This window comes from Coregonus clupeaformis, chromosome 15 (genome assembly GCF_020615455.1).
Source record: "Coregonus clupeaformis isolate EN_2021a chromosome 15, ASM2061545v1, whole genome shotgun sequence".
In the NCBI taxonomy this organism is placed as follows: domain Eukaryota; kingdom Metazoa; phylum Chordata; class Actinopteri; order Salmoniformes; family Salmonidae; genus Coregonus; species Coregonus clupeaformis.
Window position 1 is genome coordinate 26660870 of NC_059206.1, and position 10155 is coordinate 26671024.

The 10155-nt window shown below is 40.9% G+C and overlaps 1 protein-coding gene across 1 annotated transcript in view; it reads right to left on the reverse strand.

Moving 5' to 3' along the window:
* Positions 1-9079, reverse strand: part of LOC121548352 (protein mono-ADP-ribosyltransferase PARP14) — a gene marked incomplete at its 5' end in the record, with an annotated part of 41045 nt that extends 31966 nt beyond the window's left edge. The window contains 2 exon segments of the mRNA XM_041859798.2: positions 5253-5292; positions 8976-9079. Of these exon segments, the coding sequence (XP_041715732.2) occupies positions 5253-5292; positions 8976-9079 (144 nt within the window).
* Positions 9080-10155: the final 1076 nt, after the last annotated feature.

Sequence of the window (10155 nt, forward strand, 5' to 3'; positions counted from 1 at the left end):
TTATTTTGTGATTCTTCCATTTGCGAATAATCGCACCAACTGTTGTCACCTTCTCACCAAGCTGCTTGGCGATGGTCTTGTAGCCCATTCCAGCCGTGTGTAGGTCTACAATCTTGTCCCTGACATCCTTGGAGAGCTCTTTGGTTTTGGCCATGGTGGAGAGTTTGGAATCTGATTGATTGATTGCTTCTGTGGACAGGTGTCTTTTATACAGGTAACAAGCTGAGATTAGGAGCACTCCCTTTAAGAGTGTGCTCCTAATCTCAGCTCATTACCTGTATAAAAGACACCTGGGAGCCAGAAATCTTTCTGATTGAGAGGGGGTCAAATACTTATTTCCCTCATTAAAATGCAAATCAATTTATAACATTTTTGACATGCGTTTTTCTGGATTTTTTTATTGTTATTCTGTCTCTCACTGTTCAAATAAAACTACCATTAAAATTATAGACTGATCATTTCTTTGTCAGTGGGCAAACGTACAAAATCAGCAGGGGATCAAATACTTTTTTCCCTCACTGTACTACCCACCACTGTGACCTGTACGCTCTTGTTGGCTGGTCCTCACTACATATTCGTCGCCAAACCCACTGGCTCCAGGCCATCTATAAATCATTACTAGGCAAATCCCCGCCTTATCTTAGCTCATTGGTCACCATAGCAACACCCACCCGCAGTATGCGCTCCAGCAGGTATATCTCACTGGTCATCCCCAAAGCCTTTGGCCGCCATTCCTTCCAGTTCTCTGCTGCCAATGACTGGAACAAACTGCAAAAATCTCTGAAGCTGGAGACTCTTATTTCCCTCACTAACTTTAAGCATCAGTTATCAGAGCACCTTACCGATCACTGCACCTGTACACAGCCCATCTGAAATTAGACCACCCAACTACCTCATCCCCATATTGTTATTTATTTTTGCTAATTTGCACCCCAGTATCTCTATTTGCACATCATCTCTTGCACATCTATCATTCCAGTGTTAATACTAATTGTAATTATTTTGCACTATAGCCTATTTATTGCCTTACCTCCTTAACTTGCTACATTTGCACACACTGTATATACACTGCTCAAAAAAATAAAGGGAACACTAAAATAACACATCCTAGATCTGAATGAATGAAATAATCTTATTAAATACTTTTTTCTTTACATAGTTGAATGTGCTGACAACAAAATCACACAAAAACTATCAATGGAAATCAAATGTATCAACCCATGGAGGTCTGAATTTGGAGTCACCCTCAAAATTAAAGTTGAAAACCACACTACAGGCTGATCCAACTTTGATGTAATGTCCTTAAAACAAGTCAAAATGAGGCTCAGTAGTGTGTGTGGCCTCCACGTGTCTGTATGACCTCCCTACAACGCCTGGACATGCTCCTGATGAGGTGGCGGATGGTCTCCTGAGGGATCTCCTCCCAAACCTGGACTAAAGCATCCGCCAACTCCTGGACAGTCTGTGGTGCAATGTGGCGTTGGTGGATGGAGCGAGACATGATGTCCCAGATGTGCTCAATTGGATTGGGAACGGGCGGGCCAGTCCATAGCATCAATGCCTTCCTCTTGCAGGAACTGCTGACACACTCCAGCCACATGAGGTCTAGCATTGTCTTGCATTAGGAGGAACCCAGGGCCAACCGCACCAGCATATGGTCTCACAAGGGGTCTGAGGATCTCATCTCGGTACCTAATGGCAGTCCTCTGGCGAGCACATGGAGGGCTGTGCGGCCCCCCAAAGAAATGCCACCCCACACCATGACTGACCCACCGCCAAACCGGTCATGCTGGAGGATGTTGCAGGCAGCAGAACGTTCTCCACAGCGTCTCCAGACTCTGTCACGTCTGTCACGTGCTCAGTGTGAACCTGCTTTCATCTGTGAAGAGCACAGGGTGCCAGTGGCGAATTTGCCAATCTTGGTGTTCTCTGGCAAATGCCAAACGTCCTGCACGGTGTTGGGCTGTAAGCACAACCCCCCCACCTGTGGACGTCGGGCCCTCATACCACCCTCATGGAGTCTGTTTCTGACCATTTGAGCAGACACATGCACATTTGTGGCCTGCTGGAGGTCATTTTGCAGGGCTCTGGCAGTGCTCCTCCTGCTCCTCCTTGCACAAAGGCGGAGGTAGCAGTCCTGCTGCTGGGTTGTTGCCCTCCTACGGCCTCCTCCACGTCTCCTGATGTACTGGCCTGTCTCCTGGTAGCGCCTCCATGCTCTGGACACTACGCTGACAGACACAGCAAACCTTCTTGCCACAGCTCGCATTGATGTGCCATCCTGGATGAGCTGCACTACCTGAGCCACTTGTGTGGGTTGTAGACTCCGTCTCATGCTACCACTAGAGTGAAAGCACCGCCAGCATTCAAAAGTGACCAAAACATCAGCCAGGAAGCATAGGAACTGAGAAGTGGTCTGTGGTCACCACCTGCAAAACTAGTCCTTTATTGGGGGTGTCTTGCTAATTGCCTATAATGTCCACCTGTTGCCTATTCCATTTGCACAACAGCATGTGAAATGTATTGTCAATCAGTGTTGCTTCCTAAGTGGACAGTTTGATTTCACAGAAGTGTGATTGACTTGGAGTTACATTGTGTTTTTTAAGTGTTCCCTTTATTTTTTTGAGCAGTGTATATTTTCTGTTGTATTTTTGACTTTATGTTTTGTTTTACCCCATATGTAACCCTGTTGTTGTTTTTATCGCACTGCTTTACTTTATCTTGGCCAGGTCGCAGTTGTAAATGAGAACTTGTTCTCAACTGGCTTACCTGGTTAAATAAAGGTGAAATAAAATACAAATAAAAAATAAATCATTAGCCTGCTATTCAGTCGAGTGTCTGTGTGGTCCCAAGTCTAAGATTAAGGGTCTCTTTTCCTAGTTTAAAATGATAAACATTCAACATTAGCCATGCTGTCAATGAACTTAACTCGGAACTGCAAAATCGGACTTTAGTGAGTTCAAGACAACTGGGAATTCAGGAAAAACAAGCTACGACTGGGAAAATACGTTTTGTACTTTCATCCAACTGGGAATTATACATTCGGAAACTCGGTCCTCTTTCTAGAGCTACGACTTGAAGATCTCTGACGTCATCATGATTCTACCTTTTTTTTCTCGAGTTCCCAGTTGTCTTGAAAGCACCATAAATCCAGAGAATGCCAGACTTTGATGACAAAGTTTGATGACAGAATTTGCCCACGAAGGACCGCCGCAACACCTTCCTGTTCAAGTGAGCACAGCACAAAAAGGTGAGTCCAAAAATGTATTGTATGCTGCTGCATAAATGATGTAATATGCCAGGGAGATATGTATACTGTAGCTGAGAAAGTAATACTAAGTTTTTTGCCCCACCAAGATGTACATGCTAAAATCACCACTGCTTCCCTCTATTTTCCTAGCTCCCTTTCCTCCAATCCTTTTCTTAACTCCCTTTACTTTCCTTGTTTCCTTGCTCCCTTTCCTTCCCTAGCTTCCTTTCCCCTCCTCCATTCTTACTTCTGTTTCCTTTCCTCCATTCCAAGCTTCCTTTCCTTGTTCCCCATTCCTTTCTTTCATTTTCTCGATTCCTAGACTCATTTTCCTCTTTCCCAGCTCCCTTTCCTAGGAAAGGAGTGGAAAATAAGCTAATTAAGGAAAGGGGGCAAGGATAGGAAGAAAGAAGCTAGGAAAGAATGAAAGGGAGCTAGGAAAATAAAATAGGGAAAGCGGTCTAGGAAAAGACGGAAAGGAAGCTCAAAGGATAGGAGGAAAGGAAATGAGCTGGGAAATTCGAGGAGAAAAGGGACCTAGGAAAGGGAAGATAAGAAGGAAAGAGAGCTAGGAAAGGAGGAAATGAACCTCCGAAAGGATAGGAGGAAAGGGGGCTAGGAAAGGAGATAAGGAACAGGGGCTAGGAAAGGCAAGAGAGCTAGGAAAGTAAAGGGGGAAAGAGAGCTAGGAAATTAGGAAAGGAAGCTCAGAAAGGATCGGAGGAAAAGGGACTAGGAAAGGAGATAAGGAATGGGAACTAGGAAAGGCAAGAGAGCTAGGAAAGGAGGAAAGGGAGCTAGGAAAGGAGGAAAGGAAGTCAGGAAAGAAAACAAAGCAAGAAAAATAAAATAAAGGAAAAAGCTTCATTCCTCCCTATTAACAGAAATCATAGTAAATTGTGTGTTTTTCTGTCGGAAACTAGTTGTCCTAAAATTTCAGAAGGATCAAAAAAAGGTTATGAAATTACGACGTTTATGACCCCTTGGTGTCAAAATTGACCCATGTTGGCGCTTTTAGGCTTTGACAGGGACTCAGAACATCCAATGTTGTTGTTTCTCTATGAACATAATTGTGAGAGTGAAAAACAGAAGAAAAAAAACCAAACCAGGAGGCATTTACCAAGAAAATGGAATTCGGGAAAATCCCAAACTGAATTTTGGAAAAATTAAGAAACTAGGAAAGGAAAGTCGGAAAGAGAGCTAGGAAAGTAAAAAAGGAAAGGGAGCTAGGAAAGGAGGAAAGGAAGCTAGGAAAGTTAATAACTTAAGGAAAGGGCTATAGGGAAGGATAAAAGGAAGCTAGGAAAGGGGGGAGCTAGGAAAGGAAAGGAGGAAAGATAGGAAAGGAGAGGAAGAAAGGGGAAGCTGGGAAGAAAAGGGAGCTAGGTTAAGAGAAAAGGAGGAAAGGAATCTAGGAAAGGAGGAAGGGAAAGGGATCTAGGTTAGGAGGAAAGGAGGAAAGGAATCTAGGAAAGGAGGAAGGGAAAGGGATCTAGGTTAGGAGGAAAGGAGGAAGGATCTAGGTAAGGAGGAAAGGAGGAAAGGGATCTAGGTTAGGAGGAAAGGAGGAAAGGGATCTAGGAAAGAAAAGGATGAGTTCACATGTATGTGGTAGGGAATAACTACGGCCAGTAGATTAGTGACAGGCCATCTGCTGCGGGCCTGCAGCTGGACTAGATCAACAGCACCCTGGCTAGACTAGTGGTAGTGGCAGGTAACTACATCAAGACTGGCAGATCCCAATTTTACAGGAATTGTTTACAATAATCTGATTATCATGAAACAGTGTATGATAAAAATGTTTGTGAACCATTACAAGATATTGAACACAAAACATTCCTTTCACAAACATTGGACCTAGTCTATGAATCATGAGCAATATACATTTGTGCGTAGGCCTTATGTTAAGCGTAGAGTTCTTAGCACAGCTTTACAGACATTTTTCCATCACTACCAAAACAACCCCTCCCATATGGAACACAATGTAATTTAATCCACTTACCAGTAGTTGATTTGCCTGAGTTGACAGCAGATGGTGTTTCCTAAAAAAAAAGTGTTATTCCTATTTTTCTTGTTTTTTGTATTTTACTATTTAATCAAATCAAATCAAGTCAAATTTGATTTGCCACATGCGCCGAATACAACAGGTGTAGACCTTACAGTGAAATGCTTACTTACAAGCCCTTAACCAACAATGCATTTTTAAAGATATAATTTTTAGTGTTAAGTAAAAAAAATTAGCTAATAACTAAAGAGCAGTAGTAAAATAAAATAACAGTAAGGAGGCTATATACAGGTGGGTACCGGTGCAGAGTCAATGTGCGGGGGCACCGGCTAGTCGAGGTAATTTAGTTAATATGTACATGTGGGTAGAGTTAAAGTGACTATGCATAAATAAAATGAAGAGATGTTTAGGCTTGACCAAACTACTCTTTCTTAAAACACATGTACTATTAGGGACAGATTGAGGGGAAGGGGTGGTCCAAAATAGGGGAGTGGTGTCAAACTTTTTTTTTTTTGCTTTGGGGAGGGCTGTGTTTTTTTATTGGACACAGGGGAGGGTAGTGTGTGTTTTCCCTGGTTTATATTCATATTTTCTCTATACAATGGCTTGACTTACAGTGCATTCGGAAAGTATTCAGACCCTTGTCTTTTTCCACATTTTGTTACATTACAGCCTTATTCTAAAATGGATTCCATTGTTGTTGTTTTCCTCATTCATCTACACACAACACCCCATAATGACAAAGCAAAAACAGCTCTAGGAAGAGTCTTGGTGGTTCCCAACTTCTTCCATTTAAGAATGATGGAGGCCCCAGTGTTCTTGGGGACCGTCAATGTTGCAGAAATGTTTTGGTACCCTTCCCCAGATCTGTGCCTAGACACAGTCCTGTCTTGGAGCTCTACGGACAATTCCTTCGACCTCATGGCTTTGTTTTTGCTCTGACATGCACTGTCAACTGTGGGACCTTATATAGACAGGTGTGTGCCTTTCCAAATCATGTCCAATCAATTGAATTTACCACAGGTGGACTCCAATCAAGTTGTAGAAACATCTCAAGGATGATCAATGGAAACAGGATGCACCTGAGCTCAATTTCGAGTCTCATAGCAAAGGGTGTTAATACTTATTTAAATAAGGTATTTCTGTTTTTTATTTTTGATAAATTAGCAAACATTTCTAAAAACCTGTTTTCGCTTTGTCATTATGGGGTATTGTGTGTAGATTGAGGAACAACATTTATTTAATCCTTTAGAATAAGGCTATAACATAACAAAATGTGGAAAAAGGGAAGAGGTCTGAATACTTTCCGAATGCACTGTACTTTTGATATTACCCTAATAAAGTTTAGAAACGTTTGTAAAGGTTTGGTGTGGTGTGGCTATTATTAAGCTTTAGCTACTGCAGGGCTATGATATGAAGTCAGTGCACCCCGGAGCTCCAACTGACTCCGACAGTTGAACTTGAGGTGAGGAAGTCTGTTTCAGGCCTACCAGAGTTACTCCTATAATCTAACAATATAATGCTTATTTTTATACAAATTATTCTGATAGAAAATTAACGAATTAGCCTCCTTCAGTGTTGCTATATCTGTATAGCAGACGCAGTAGCCATCTGACATAAAGAAATGCATGTCGGTGTCGTAGCATGCCACCGGCATATCTCTCTCTCCATCTCTAAGCTTCTCTTCCTTTATATTAAATTATTAATAAATTATTAAAATAGTAATATCATACAGTGGTTACCAAAGCCTATAGGTCTATGCATGCAACACGTTTAGTGCTCAAATCTCTGACAGCTGAACCCTGAGGTGGACAATTATTATTTTAGGAAAGTAGCCTAAAAAACAAATTAAAAAAATTGGGTACATACTTTTGCATATGCTACACATCAAAACACAAGCAATAGTGTTTTTGTTATAGCTGTTTTTAAGGACAGGTAAATGTTGCTCCTTTGGCCAACAACCCTAGTTTATTGATGGCACTGGTTGCGCCAAGTCGGATCTGAATGCATATGGATGTCCATAAAATTTCACAAATGTCCAGTAAATTAAAATCTTCCCTGTCATGTTGTCCAGTGGCAAATTTTCCTAAAGGAAACTCTGAAATGGTTTATTGTTTTATGAAGATTTCAGAATATTCACATTAAAATCTGTCGTCAATTGGATGGAAACCTAGCTATAGACTCCCTAAAGACCCTGGCAGGTGTTCGCTAGTCCAGTGTCACTTTGATTATGCCTGATACATCACGGTTTACCAGCAGCCCCAAACATCTAAAGAATAAGCTACCAGCCAAACAAGCTTGTAAGAATTGGACTTAACCTCCCCCCTCATACTCATCTGGAGGTTGAGCATTTTTTCATCTCTATCTATGTAATGTGTCTGTATCTCTGTAATGTGTCTATCTCTGTAATGTGTCTGGATCTATGTAATGTGTCTGTATCTATGTAATGTGTCTGTATCTCTGTAATGTGTCTGTATCTCTGTAATGTGTCTGTATCTCTGTAATGTGTCTGGATCTATGTAATGTGTCTGTATCTATGTAATGTGTCTGTATCTATGTAATGTGTCTGTATCTCTGTAATGTGTCTGGATCTATGTAATGTGTCTGTATCTATGTAATGTGTCTGTATCTATGTAATGTGTCTGTATCTCTGTAATGTGTCTGTATCTCTGTAATGTGTCTGGATCTATGTAATGTGTCTGTATCTCTGTAATGTGTCTGTATCTATGTAATGTGTCTGTATCTCTGTAATGTGTCTGGATCTATGTAATGTGTCTGTATCTATGTAATGTGTCTGTATCTCTGTAATGTGTCTGTATCTCTGTAATGTGTCTGTATCTCTGTAATGTGTCTGGATCTATGTAATGTGTCTGTATCTATGTAATGTGTCTGTATCTCTGTAATGTGTCTGTATCTATGTAATGTGTCTGTATCTATGTAATGTGTCTGTATCTCTGTAATTGTTTTTGTATTTATGTTAAAAATAGGGACCACAATGGAAATAAGTCCCTGACTTTATTGTGCAATTCGGTCACTTTAAAAAATTCTTTGTACATATATGTATTTTTTTAAACTGACAAATAAAATCAATCAATCAATCCAAACTGTGCAGCAGCCAATTGATGAATGGAAAGTGACATCTGTTACAAAACACCAAAAACCTTAATGACATTCAGAGATTGTCAAGCCAAGCCTTCGATACTGGGTAAGACTACAAGGTAGGGTGGGATGTATGTTCTGTTTGTCCAGATTGACATAGTCTATTTATTGTGGTGTAGAAAACGCAAACCATGATATTGAAGTGCCCGAAGTCGGTATCTTTGTTTACTGGTTGTGTGGTGCATTGTCACAAAAACCTGTTGGTTGAAAATTCGTTGCTTATATTTTATATAATTATAAAAATGGCATCAAATTGTTGAAAATCTGTTATTGTTATTTTTGGTCGTGAATATTATTTTGAGTTAATTTAATGAGGGGGGAGGGTGTTCAATTTATTTGACAGTGCAAGGGGAGGGTCATGTGAAAATATTTTTTAGTTTGGGGAGGGGGGTGCATTTCTATTTTATTACACCTTGAGTTGGACCAGCCCCTGCCCCCCAGAAAATGTTGATCTGCCCCTTAAAATCATGGTACTGTATATAAGATTTTGAAACAAAAGACATCAACAGTGTCTTGAGGCTGTAAAAAGATCATGATTGGACATTTTCAGGGACCACTGACCTGTGAACTTGTGACCCCATCAGGTGGCAGTCGAACGGTCAGTTTCAGCACTCCTTGAGCCAACTTTATCTCGTGCACTTGCTTCCCAAGAACCCTCTGCCTGACTGTGCATGGGACAGAAATGACACACTCTTACCAATTTATAAAGCTTCACAGTTTGAAACCAGCAACTGAAATAGCAGCCATGGGACTTTTTGTAGCAACACTTGTTTCCTACAGAATAAAGTATTCCTTTTCTCTATACTTGAGCTTGGGTATCACTTTATTTGTATATTACCAAACAGGTGCTTTGTAGGTGTTCAGTACATAATCAACTAACTGACACCAACATTTCAACTAAATAGCCACTAACCCTAACAAGGGAACTGTCACTGCTTTTTAATGTCATATTCATAATCTCCAGCACCAGCACCATCACCCCCAACATCAACAGGTGTAAACGGCAGGTTTTTATTTATTGCAGTCAAAAACATAGAAGAAGATAGGTGTTGCCAATGACAGAAACACGTTTGTCATCTTCTAGTGTGCATCATGTGATTTTAATACTGGAGTGGGCTAAATCAGGGTCACACAGAGTGTTTCTTGGTAGTCTTAACAAATCTGCTTAGAAACAAAAGTATACACCTCACACAAATGGTTATGGGCTTTACAAAAATAAGACCCCTGTACCATGTCAGACAAAGAGTTAAAATGTATAACATTTTGAGTTTGCATCCCAATATTACACTTTTATATAAACTCAGCAAAAAAAGAAACGTCCCTTTTTCAGGACCCTGTCATTCAAAGATAATTTGTAAAAATCCAAATAACTTCCCAGATCTACATTGTAAAGGGTTTAAACACTGTTTCCCATGCTTGTTCAATGAACCATAAACAATTAATTAACATGTACCTGTGGAACGGTCGTTAAGACACTAACAGCTTATAGATGGTAGGCAATTAAGGTCACAGTTATGAAAACTTAGGACACTAGAGGCCTTTCTACTGACTCTGAACAACACCAAAAGAAAGATGCCCAGGGTCCCTGCTCATCTGCGTGAACGTGCCTTAGGCATGCTGCAAGGAGGCATGAGGACTGCAGATGTGGCCAGGGCAATAAATTGCAATGTCCGTACTGTGAGACACCTAAGACAGCGCTACAGGGAGACAGGACGGACAGCTGATCGTCCTCGCAGTGGCA